Source organism: Puntigrus tetrazona, chromosome 17 (genome assembly GCF_018831695.1).
Source record: "Puntigrus tetrazona isolate hp1 chromosome 17, ASM1883169v1, whole genome shotgun sequence".
NCBI lineage: Eukaryota > Metazoa > Chordata > Actinopteri > Cypriniformes > Cyprinidae > Puntigrus > Puntigrus tetrazona.
This window is the reverse complement of record NC_056715.1, coordinates 5152886-5166009: the sequence shown is the minus strand read 5'-3', so window position 1 is coordinate 5166009 and position 13124 is coordinate 5152886. Positions and strand designations below refer to the sequence as shown.

The window sequence follows — 13124 nt, the reverse complement described above, 5'->3', positions numbered from 1 at the left end:
TCAGTGTTTTCCACATTTTCAAAAGTTTTCACATTAATCAGCAATATTGGAATGATTCCTAAAGAATAACTTACCCCTGAAGACTAAAGACCAAATATTCAATATTTAGAATAGTGTAAAAAAGCCACGATAACACACAGTTTAATCTAAAAAATCATTATGGACTGCAGTGTTTTCCAGATCTACGATAAATGAGTTACTTCTGTAATGATAGGGTGTTGTCAGGGGGCTTTTATTCAAAACACACTCTGAAGTGATTGCCTTTGTTAAATACACGTTCCCTTTCAAAGGCTAAAAAAACACATATTTGGTCCTGATAATTGCACAGAAATGCAAATAAATAATTAATGCATTTCATAAAAGATATAAACACCCTTCCCCCTTACATTCGTGTCTTTTGTGAAGGTAATGCTGATTATATTTTCAGGTTATAGAAATGCTCTTATCAGCAGCACACTCATGGAAACATCAAAACTCCAGTTCACAAGACTTGAAATTGTGATCAATTGTGATCCTTTCATGCACATCGCTGTGCACTCATCTGATTATAGTCGTGCTCGCTAGATGAGGTAGCGTTCATTCAGAAATGACAGATGTCTTTTGTGAGTAAAACATGTCAAATCAATCTCTGTGTTATTTCACATGACGATTTGCGGAATGTGGAAGCTGCAGTAACCATGGAAACAACTGCTTGGGGTGATGGGGGTTAGAGAAAAAAAGGGACCATATATCTTGTCTTTTGTAAGCCTACTTTGATAATCTATTATTCTTTATGCCATAAATATCGTCAGAGGGTGGGATTCCTTTCAGCACATCGTTCCGGCTCTAAACCTTGAACCTTTGATCACAAGTAGCACTTCTGCTTGTTAGGGTGAGAACATGTGTGAGAAGAGAGGCAGGTCATACACAGAATACATGCAGTCACTTACTTGGGGCAGCATCTCAAGATATAGCTAACCCATTTGATCTCTGGCGAACTTCTTTACATCTCGTGAGATGTCACAATGCCACGTTTGTAAGTTGCTTGTCCAGTTCTCCTTAATGGATAAAAATGTTAATGAAAAGTTTTAATCTAACCAGCTCTGATAAAGCTTATTTATTTTTTACTATTTTTTTATGTTTCAAAATAATCAAATATATATATATTTTACATAATACATTTTAAAATGAACTTTTTAGTGTCACATGATCCTTCAGAAATCATTATAATATGCTTTAATATGTCAGAATAACACTTTATTTTAATAATCCACTTTAGACATTCTGACTGTAAGTAACTTTGCAACTACATGTCAACTAGCAGTCACTGGAGTATTATAGTAGAACTTCTACTTAATATCTTCTAACATTATATTTGTATTGGCCAGCAACATATTGACTAACAGAATCGTTTTAAGTATATGTCAAATTATTCTACTCAACCTTAACCTACCCTAACATTCCACTCTGAGACATAGTTCACTTTTAAATAGTGGTGTGTACAGTAGTGGTGGTGTATTTAAAACATTTCATGAATTATTTGTCAATTACACAATCGCATCAACAACTTTGGACTTGAGAAGAATGGGGAAATGTGTTTACATTTCTGATCTTTCACGTTCGTATTAGTGTGAATGGAAGACCAATTCATGTTTTTGAACAATTTGGTTAAATGAGTAGTACAGTGACTCACTCATAAAGTTCCTTGCTTGTTTAATTTGTGAATGAAACTGTGGTTTTGACAGTCGCTGTATCCATTAGAGTAACTTTCAGAAAGATTCATTGAAAATTCCCCACCACCGATGGTCTAAACTGACAGGTTTATTAGTCCCAATTTCTGTGTGGAGGAAATGAATGGGATTTTGAACTTCAAGAACCAGGATGTTCCACTCAGCTCTGAGAATTTTCTATGGTTTTCCTGTCAGTTTACGCTCTAAGCTAAATGCCCATCCTGCATCTCATTAGCATATTTTTTTTTTCATTTGCGATTTGAATTAGTGGCTCGGAAGTATGAGTTGTGTTTTTAACGAGATGTAGCCCACATAATCGCATTGCCCCCTCCGGGTAATGGTGATCTAATTACCAATAAAGTGTAACGAACCATCAGAGTGTAGATGATTTTGTGACGGCTTGACTTGCTCCTTCAGTTTTTCGTGTTGCACTAGAGAGAAGACGCAGTGGCGCGTGCCGTTTCGCCGCGTTTTGCGCCACACTTCCTCCTGAAATAAGCTCTCTCTCGTTCTGTTGACAAAGCAAATTAGAAAATTGGGGGGAAAAAAATCGCATCTCTCAGCTTTGCTTTGGTCTGCAGAACGGATCTTTGTAAATAACATCTAGTGGACGTCGGCTCAAGGTGGAGTACTTTATAATGTCGCAGAGCTCTGTTTAGATAACATTTTGACCGATCAGCATCAGACGCAGACTAAACACAAATGTCTTTGTCTTGTGACCTCCCTGAGGATGTGGCTACTCATATTCTGCTCACATGACAGATCAAACCCAATGTGATAAGCAGCTGCCTTCCTTTTATATGTATTTTTTTAGAGGCATCCGATCCTCTTGACTTCGCATAGAATCTTTTATATGTCCTGTGTATTAATATTTATACACTCAAGGTCTGTGTGCATAACGGAAAGATGAAAAATTCTACTAGATGGTGTTGTAAAGTGCTTTGCATTGTACTCTTTGGTTTGTTACCGGTACGCCATAAATCATTATCTGAATGTGTCTCACATCCAAGTGTTTAGGACCTTCATCATTTTTTCTTTTTTTGTTTTAAAAAGCAAGAAAACAGAGCCGTCCTTGAAACACACCGCGATATGAAGCACTGAAGGCCGCTCAGTCTCATGCTCGCCGTGCATTTTTTTCTTTTCAATTGTGTGTTTGTACTTCTGAAAGAAACTTTGACTCTGTTTACTGTCAGCAAAGTTATTTCATATAAGTTCTCCCCCCATGTTGTTTTCCGTTTGCCATATAAGAGTGTCGATGTAGCAAGTTCTGGGTAGATTAAGTATTGTCTGGCAGCTGTCGGTGTTTTGTGGACCCGATAGCCTTGGCAGGCAAATCAGCAGCTAGCAGTGAATTAAAGAGCGCTTTCTGCCTCATCAACATGTTTGATATCTCCATAAACTACTCTGGAAACACAGCAGCTCTTCAACACAGATGTCCCACGGACACCAGGCTCCCTCGAGATTTCGCCCGTATCAGCAAACATAATTGAAAGGCTGTGGGAAATTGAAAATCTTCTGTGGGTAGTTTAAGTAGCAATGAGCGACATGAAGGACTAATTGTAGTCGGTTTGCTTGAGTTCAGTTCCGTCGTTCTGTTGTTTAAAGGCATTTTTAGATCTCGCAGTTATGAGTAAGCTTTCATTCTGTTTAATAAGGCGTTTGGAAGTGTCAAGCTGCTGAAACTTCTCCCTCCATGCTGGTCTAATTAGTGCGATAAACAAAAGATCATAAACACGATGCCTCGCCTTCTCCATAATCTAAAGCTAAAGTGTCTTTATTATACTATAAATGCTGTAATAATGCAACAAAGAATCAAACCCATCTCGTTTCTCAGTTAACATTATGCAGTGCGCTCTAAAACATATGCAGTGTTCAAGTGCGTGTCCATTTTGTTAATTTTCCATAAAATGTATCCCACAGCTATTTCTTATTCTTTTGCACTCGCTAAACGACACGCCGTGAGACCCAGATTAAACCGAAAGTAATGAAGTTGTTTCGAGAAAGATCCCACACTATTTAGAGGTGGACTTGAAAATATTGACTCTTGTATTGATGAAACAATCAGCTACGAAAAATTGTCACTTCCATTTTCTCTTTACTACCAATTGAGGAGCATCTCGCCTTATCAGCTCTCCGCAGACGGGCACTCACGGGGAGAGAAGGTTCATCTTTTAGCCACTTATCAATTTGTCCAGGTGATACAGTGGGGCAAACCTCTTTGCTCCTCACGCAGCAGAGGAGAGCAAGAACAGCACAATTGATGACTGTAATGATTGGAGTTTGCATTCTGGAGCAGGACTCTAACTGTCTGGCTATCAGAGGAGTGTGTCGCAGAATACAAATAAGGCCACACTTGCTTTGTTCCTGCTGCTGTTTGCTTATTACTTGCGATTTGCTGTTGTTTAGTTTATCCTGAAAGGCATATCAAAATGGCGCATTATAATATTTTGATGGAGGTTAACAGCAAAACAAATGAAGTGGCCCATGGAATAAAAGAGGGATTCAATTATGAAAGATGTGGATTGTGGTTTTAGCTGTGGAGATTGTTGCCGTAATACACCGTAACTTTAATGGATCATTATCCAACGTAATGGCGGCGTCTGATAAAATGATGAGTATTGAATAAATTTGCTCTTTGCATGGTTTCAGACTTGTGGAGTCTGTTTATATACTTTTAATTTTAAAGATTTAATTTAAGCCTTGATTGTTTGCACAGTGTTTGCCAAAGGAACAGGCTTTCCTGTCATGCTTTTTTTGTTTTGTTTAAAATGTAATAGTTTTTTTTTTTTTTTTTTTTTTTTTTTGCTAAATCATTATGTGACCCATTGTTTCCAACTCATTCTGGCAATCTGTGTGTGTGTGTGTGTGTGTGTGTGTGTGTGTGTGTGTGTGTGTGTGTGTGTGTGTGTCCACACACACACACATTCTATTCCACTTAAAATACTCGATGAGTAATTGGACATGCCAATCATGCCTGCAGCAGAGTTGTGTGTTTGGCTGGGTACTCCTACAAGCATTTTCCAAAAGTATTAAGTGGCATTCAGCCTTTTATTTAAGGTTCAGGAATACTGAAATTAATAAAATAAAAATCGTAGGAGGTTTGGAAATTGTATTCAAGAAATAATTCATGGAATTCTAATAAAATAATTTGAATCGAAACTATTTTTAAATATTTACTATTTTTAATTATTTAAATTTTTTTGTTAGAATTTTAGCATAACCAATGTTCATGAACCCAATTTGCTGTAATGAATCAAGAAAATCAGAAAACACATCTATGACTATGCATGACTGTGTGTGATATTTTATTTATTTTCAATTTATTTATTGGTTATTTTAAGCTAAATTGAGTAAAAAAATAAGATAATTTAAATCATTTTTAAAGGAGGATTCCTTTCTTTCTTTCTTTCGTTCAAAACAAGAAGTCTGAAACCAACATGAATGAAAAGATAACGTTTCTTCTTTTTATTGATCTTGACCATCTTTATTTGTCATTGACCCATAATAAAAAAAAATCGCACTGAGCTCGTACTGTTTTTGCTCCCTATTCCTGTATGCAGCGCTGACACGACGCTCAATACATTGTGTGTGCGTGACAGACTATTTCCTTTCATGTATCACTTGCTCAAAAACCAAGAGTTTATTCGTCCTTTTACCCTCCTGGATACGAAAGCGTTGCAGTATTGGAATTGGAACGTGGAAGGGAATGAGATGGATGTACGAAAGAGACGGCAAGAGAGAGACGCTTATAAACTCTTTGATGCTAAATGTAAAGGAGTGTTTCTGTGATCAAACAAGTAATACAGCAGCAAGAGGCTTTCACAAAGTGAAAAGTAACAGGGAGGTTAGATACTTCATAGCACTGTGTGTATGTATGTGTAAGTCTGCGGAAACAGATTTAGCAAAGTGCTCTTTATGTGTTTTGACTCATTTTCTTCTCATTAATATTTTACAAGAGGGCAGAGATATGTTTTCTGTAGCTTTTCATGCAGGAAAAAAGGCCGGGTTACAGTAACGTATGATCCTCCTTCCTCTATAAAGACGATCTCAAGGGTCTTAAAGTATCATTGAGCACAAACACTTCATTAAAACTATACCACACATTGACAAGCGTATGAACATCTATCCACTGAACACATAGATAAATAAATGTACATAATATAGCAATAAGCTACAATAGGTTATTATTGCACTATTATTATTTGGAATAGTAATTGTTATTGATGTCAACTGAACGTCGCTTTTTTATAATAGTAATAAAAAACAAGATGATGTGCAATACAAAAAAATATCAGACAATTGGGACATTCATAGTTTGTGACATTGTAGTATTGTAGTATTTATTACATACAATTTTGAGACATGTGTAAGTGCATATGCACAAAATTGATCAAAAATAAATAAATAAAAGAAAGAAAGAAAGAAAGAAGAAAACCCTGTACATCTTACTAAGGCAGCCTTTATTTGTGTGAAAATACAGAAAACAGTTATACTGTTTTAAAACTGCCTAAAAAAATTATTCCTGTGATGGAAAGTTAAATTGCAACTACTCCAATCATTACTGATACACAATCCTTCAGAAATAATTCTCAAATGCTGACTGCATTTCCCGATTCTTTGCTTAACTGAAGGTAAAAAGAATGGCATCTTTTTGAAATATGCATTTGGTTTGTACGTGATTGGCGTCTCTGGGACACTAAACATGAAATCAGTCAATATCAATAAAACACGAGGGTTAATTAAAGACATAAACAGAGAAAAATATACACAGCATTCGGGTCTTTGGGAAAGTCTTCCAAATGAACTTGAGGGAACTGGCCCAGATTTCTCTCAGGGAGATCTTTCAGTGATAAATGCACTCTGCGGTGATAAACATCTCCCCTGATACAATTTATCATCTGTCGTCATTTTCCATGCTGCAAGAGATAAGAACAACACCAGATTCGGTTTAACATAACCATAAAATATATCCATGCAACCCAGAGGGCTCAGGAGGGGGGTAGAGCGAGTGCGTTATGGAGGATGAAACGGTTGCAGAAAAAGTAAAGAAAAACTGAAAATTGCTGATTTAGCTGGTCTGAGCAGCTGACAAGGGCCCAAAACCCGTTAAAACCACCAAACCAGCTTAGGCTGGTTTCCAGCAGACACTTTCAAAACACATAGTTAATTCATGACATTGACGATGGATGAAACATTTCCTCAATGCTTCCTGCTCCACCGATGTTCATTGAGGCTGTGCTAATTAATTTATAGTGAGAATCTTTGCAGCTACATTTGCACACAGCCTCTTGGATCCATGAGGGCAAACACTGCACACCTTCCTGTTCCATTAATCATTCTTATCTCTTTCTCTGTTTTAGCTAATGCTATTGATTTAGTCCACTTTCACTGCATTATGTAAATCAATGAGCCAGATTCTTCACCTCCAAAGATGGGGGGGTGCTAATGGCTGATGAATACTTTTCATCAAGCGGACAAGTTTATCAGGGGTCACTAATGCTAATAGATTATTCAGGATCCTGCTAGAACAAAAGCAAAGCAAGAGGTGACAGATTTCAAGGGCAACTGCGTCATTAAAAATTAATCAGCACTGAATAAATGCATCTCTTCATTGAGGCGAGTGTAGGAAAAAATGAATGGCGAAAACGTCACAAAATGTACCTTAATTCATCCCGTGTGTTTGTTGTTAATGTAGGCGTTGTGGACAAAACTGATGTCTTTTTCATCCTTTTCAGGAACAAGGCAAAATTGGAGTCACATTCAACATCGGGACGTCTGACATCACTGTTCAGGAGAGCAGCACCGCTGTAAATGACGGCAAGTACCATGTAGTGCGCTTCACCCGAAATGGGGGCAATGCTACACTTCAGGTGGACAACTGGGCCATCAATGAGCACTTCCCCTCAGGTAAGACCTCTCACCGACCGCTTCAACCTTTGGCTTATGACATCAAGAAGATGTATGGACAACGCACAGAACTGGACAGCAACTGCTTTCAAGCTATTTCTAAAGTCACTTTGTCTCCTCAGTAACTGTGCAGTGTACTTTCGTTTAGCAACATCCTGTGAGCCTCGTTCACAATAATACCAACAAACAGTACATTTCTAACCTCTCTTATTTTCCGAAAATTGCATTTAATTGTCAATTAGATCTTTTTTGTTGTTCCATGGCTGGAAAATAATGGGGTTTTGTTTTGCCGCACTGCTGTGTGGGTTTTCTGTGGAAAGCATTGGACGCAGTGTGGACGTAGTTGACAGTATTTTACTTTTTAATTTATTTCTCCTTTTTTATCTATATATTTTTTTAGATATTTTAATTAGTAAGTTATCCCTGTTACGGCAAAGCAGAATCTTCAGAAGTCTTAAGTGTCATATACTCCAGTTAAGTGTCACATGATCCTTCAGAAATCATTCTAATATGCTGATTGTTAAACATTGTTTATAATTTTCTAGAAACCAATATATAATTGTTTTCAGGATTTTGAGGTGAGTGAAATAGCAAGAATTTGAAATTGAAATCTTTTTTAAAATATAAATGTCTTAAAGGTCCCTTTTGATCATTTTAATGCATCCGTGATCCAAACAATTTATATATATATTCGCAATGACACTAATGTTCTTAGCAGCACTGTAGAGTCGGGCTTCTAGTATTACATCTCTTTTCATTTTTTTGCTGTTATTTTTTCATTACTATTTTAAGAAATTAGTTAAAGTGTAAAAGGAAAATCATGTACCAGTGACGTCCCTTGAAGGCAAGTTAGTTCAGTCTGCAACCATCTTAATAATGCCTAAGGCTGCTATTTCCCAGGCATGCAAGTATAGCTCTTATCTAATGAAAAGGGAAAGACTGCAATTTCCAAATGTTATATTTCCGCATGTCACATCAGCTGTGTATATATCTTCTATCTACACTAGCATTCAAACAATTGATATATTGGGATCATCAAGATTTAAATTTTTTTTTAAAGCATTTTGATATTTTTACTCAGCATTCAATTGATCAAAAGTGACAGACATTTATAATGTTACAAAAACGTTTAAAATTTCAATTCTTCAAAGAATCCAGGAAAGAATATATCAGTTTCCATGCAAAATATTAAGCAGCACAAATGTTCTCAACATTGATTGATTATAAGACATTGTTTTGAGCAGCACATCTGCATGTTATAATGATTTCTTCATGATGATGTGACACTTAAGACTGAAGTAAGGGCTAGTGAAAATTCACCTTACCTTGACAGGAATAAATGAGTTTTAAAATCTATTAAAATATGAAAATATGTACTTTTTCATAATATTACCGATTTAAATGCAGCCAATCCAAATTGTAGCCTAAATCTGAGTTTATGAATTTGCAATTACAGTAAAAAATTTACAGTAAAAAATCTAATAGGTCTACCACAATGCTACTTCAAAAATGTATCTACCACATATATATTGAAAAAAAAATCCCTACTAAATGGCTATGATTATGCTGCATTACGAGTTTAGTTCGAAAAAAAAGCTCAGGTGTGTTCTTAACGAAAAGGATTGACACTTTTCCATTTTCCATTTTCTTCCCATATCTAGAATTACATCTCTTCTCAGCTAAAAGCAAGAGCAAAGGGAGGAAATCATGGCATAGCCAGTTCCTCTAAGCTCACATTTTACTCCGTTTATCATGATTGGACAAATTGGGGAAGGTTGAGAAGTCTAAAACCATCAGTGAAAAATCATTGAAAGGGAAGCCGTCCCAGAGATTTACTTGGATAGCATTAGAGTAATGCGCTATCAGATGGATTTTTTTAATGCAGGTACATGGAGTACAGTTCATTTTGTGGCGGTATTAAAGAGAGATTATACAACGCAAATTTCCTCCACTTGTCCCCTCAGCTGGGTCACACACGAGAGACACGCTTTGTTGAGCATTATCATTACTGAGTAAACATTATCACTAAAATTGTAAAATCTCTGAACTCTTTTGTATTATTTTTTAAGGAACATGCCCATGCAAATCCAATGTAGAGCGATCTGTCTTGTTCATTACACCGGCATGCCCATTTTGTGTGTTTGAGCATCTAAGGGCATCAGTTTGTGTTCCTGACGGCACTGAATAAACCCATTTTATGTGGCCAACTCTACTAATGCACCCATTTATCAGTCTGCCATTTATATGAATTATATTAGGCATGACAAATATATGCAGCAGCGCGTCGCCGTGCTGTTCATATGGATGCATTATACAGAAGTCAGCGACTGCCTGTTTTAGGTCTAAAGTTTCATTTTTGCCAACATGGGCATTTGCAGCAGACTCACATAAGAGCTGAGGAAATATATCACTGAGATTTATAGGTGGCATGGTGGTATAACACTTCTATATAAATGTCAGCAAAATTTACTTTCTCTGCCAAAGTTTCAACATGATAATAAAATATTTATATATTCAGATGGCCACCTGCGAATAGAATATGATTATGCTTGAAGACAGATGTCCCCTCATGGCAGGCTGCTCTTTGCTTTGGCACTGATTTCTTTGTAATGTTTGATTTCTCAATTCGATATTTTCGGGACGCTGATGAAGAAATATATTTGGTCTCTTTGACGGAACGGCAGTCCTCGAGTGATATTGTGAGTTTTTGGTGCGCTGCCATGCTATCCTTTATTTAATTTACAGGCTAAATGAAGCAGGTTCTTCAAGACCCATGGAGAGCGCTGAACCGCGCTCAACATCTGTGCTTTATTTTCTTAATGCGTCAAAGAACTAATGCCTAATAGTTTCACCACATCGGTTCCAGAGCTGTGCTTTTGCCAAGTTATTACGCCGTACCTTGCTGCGCTAAGCACATACAAATAGCAAGGGCAAGTTAGCTCATTGCGTCTTTCAAGCACACTGCCTATTTATCTCCCACGGGTCCCGAGAGGTCAAGCAGAGATGTCTACAGGGCCACAAGCACGGTCACCTAAAGCTTATGACTGTCATTACAACGTAACCCGAGGCCATGTGCAGAATACTCAGAGAACTTTACTTTGAGAATAAATTGTGCTGCGCTTGTCCATTCACTTTACTAGAAATACAGAACCAAGTGCCGCCACATGTCCTGATACAATTCGCACAGCCTCCGGTAACGGCTAACAAATATGAGTAAGCATAAGACGTACTTCTTTTGCTAGCATTACTCGTCGGTTGTTGGCAAGGAGGTGTGCTTTTTTGCTTGGATTTGCTTGGATTTTTCTAGAAAATGCTGAAGGGAAATTCAACGGTGTCTATTATTTAGGCGGTAGCTGGCAATCTGGAGTTGAAAATCAGCACAATCTTCTCTCGTTCCCTTCACTTTACCATATAATGGACTTATGCAGCGGAAATGTAGTTTTCGAACTCACTGCGAGAGCCAGATAAGCAAGTTCTTTTCAAGGAACTGTACCTTGGACTAACAACTGCAAGCTTTAAGACGTTATATATAGAAAACCAGATACCAAGTCTTGTGAAGAATTATCTCACGTTGTTACTGATATGCTAACCGCATTCGAACACAAAGAGCACCGAATAGTGTTGCGCAAGATCTATTTTAACATTTTACTGCAGTTGTTTAGAATGATTCTGATTCAAATACAGCTGATTGATTCTGAGGTATGCTGAAGATAGTTTTTTCAACAACTTCCACCAGGTTTCAGCGCTGGCAGCATGTCGCCTCACCGATGCCATGCTCACTTGTGAATCTAATAGGTGTAATGAGTTTTTGCATTTAGAGGCTATTTTAAAGGGTAATAAATAGAAGGAGGATTAATTTCTCTGCTGAATTTTATCCTTCACAGCGTGAACTTCTCTAGTAGCTCAGGTGATTTCCAAAGAGATTTGTAGTTTAGTCCTTTGATTCCAACTCTGCAAGTCAACCGCAGGTAAGATGAGGTCTTAAGCCTGACTGCGCTGCTGTCGTTTTTACGTTTTTATTTTAGCCTATATATTAGAAGCGACCACAACACTTATCATCCGATATTGGGGAGGTTTAAATTTAGCAGTACTGGTTGCTATTGGTATTTAAATCCTAATACTATTTCTGTCTATTAGATATTATAAATTGATTATATGTTGATTATATCATTTTATGCATTTGAATCTTTTTATTTACACATTTGTAAATATTTAATATAGATATTTTAAATCATATCACCTTTGAAATCATCTAAAACTCACTTCATTTTAAAAGTACTAATAATTTAAGAATCCTTAAGAGTAAAATGTGTTAAATACGTCATACTGTTGATATAGATTCTTTTGCAGTATCTACAATTCTATTAGTTTTTAGATTATATACAATATTATGTCTTTATTCATTTTATAAAAGTGTACAATTTTAGTACTTTTTTTGGCTAAACCAAAACAGAAAATAAAATAACCTGCATGGTAGAGGCAAGGGAAACTGAACAATGGCCTTTTCCTTACCAAAATAGTGCAAAAGCAAATAGTATCAGTCCAAATCTTTATCACTCTGGCTGCAGCCCTAAACTGTCCCACACACCCCTGCAGTTTGGCAGGAAATGTCAGAGTATGTCAATCAGACGGCAGCTTGATGCTGTGTTCAAGAGACAAGCGTATTCGTGGGACAGGGGTTACGACAAGGAACACGGAGGGAATGTTATATCATTTTTGACACACGTGTGCGCAATATGATGGCTCGATGGTGTGTGTCCGTGTCTACATCTTTGTGTGTGTGTGTGTGTGTGTGTGTGTGTGTGTGTGTGTGTGTGTGTTGAGAAGAAGATGACTTCTTTCTTTATGGCTGTGCAGAGGCTTTTTGATGTCCCTGTGGCTGCTTTGGCAGTTCCAGGACCCAGGCTGGGTAATAGCGAATGACAGCAGGGAAAATGGTAGACGATTATATGCGATGGGCGCTGCTATTCTGCTATAGCACTGACAGTGGTTCAGACCGCCATACTTCAGTCAAATCACCGTATCATTTTTGTACCATCAGCGAGGTTGGTAGAGATATTCAGTTCTCTCATTTCCCATCTTTTGTCGCACACCCTGCCGAAAACTGTTAGTCCAGGTTCACTTCATTCACCATGATGCTCTTGATTTACACTGAAAAGTAGTATTCTGACACAAGATTTATTTATCTGCTTTGTGTTTCTTAAAAGCAAAGTCTATATTTAATATACGTAATGAATATGTAATAAAGCTCAATCTAAAGAGTGTTTGCATGTAACAGAATGATTATGACTCATATTGGTGCAGCTTGCTCGTTAGATTGGATTGTACATTTTGTAAAATATTACTTCCTTGGCAACGAATAATAGCAATTAATCACATCCAAAATATATGTTTCGTATATTTATTATGCATATATAGATACACACACACGCACTATAAAATATATAGTTTTGTTTTGTTTTGTACTGTAATACTGCATGCAGATATGGTGCAATGATTCAGTGCATT

General features: G+C 37.0%; 1 protein-coding gene across 33 annotated transcripts in view; it reads left to right on the top strand.

Annotated features, from left to right (window-relative positions):
- The window catches only part of nrxn3a (neurexin 3a), a 277248-nt gene that overhangs the window by 185108 nt on the left and 79016 nt on the right, over positions 1–13124 (top strand). For all 33 annotated transcript variants that reach the window (XR_006253012.1, XM_043262595.1, XM_043262606.1 and 30 more), the window contains one exon: positions 7445–7616. Coding sequence is in view for 32 of the 33 variants with exons in the window: in XM_043262595.1 (XP_043118530.1) it covers positions 7445–7616 (172 nt within the window). In the remaining variant the exon portion in view is untranslated. The remainder of the gene's footprint in view (positions 1–7444; positions 7617–13124) is intronic.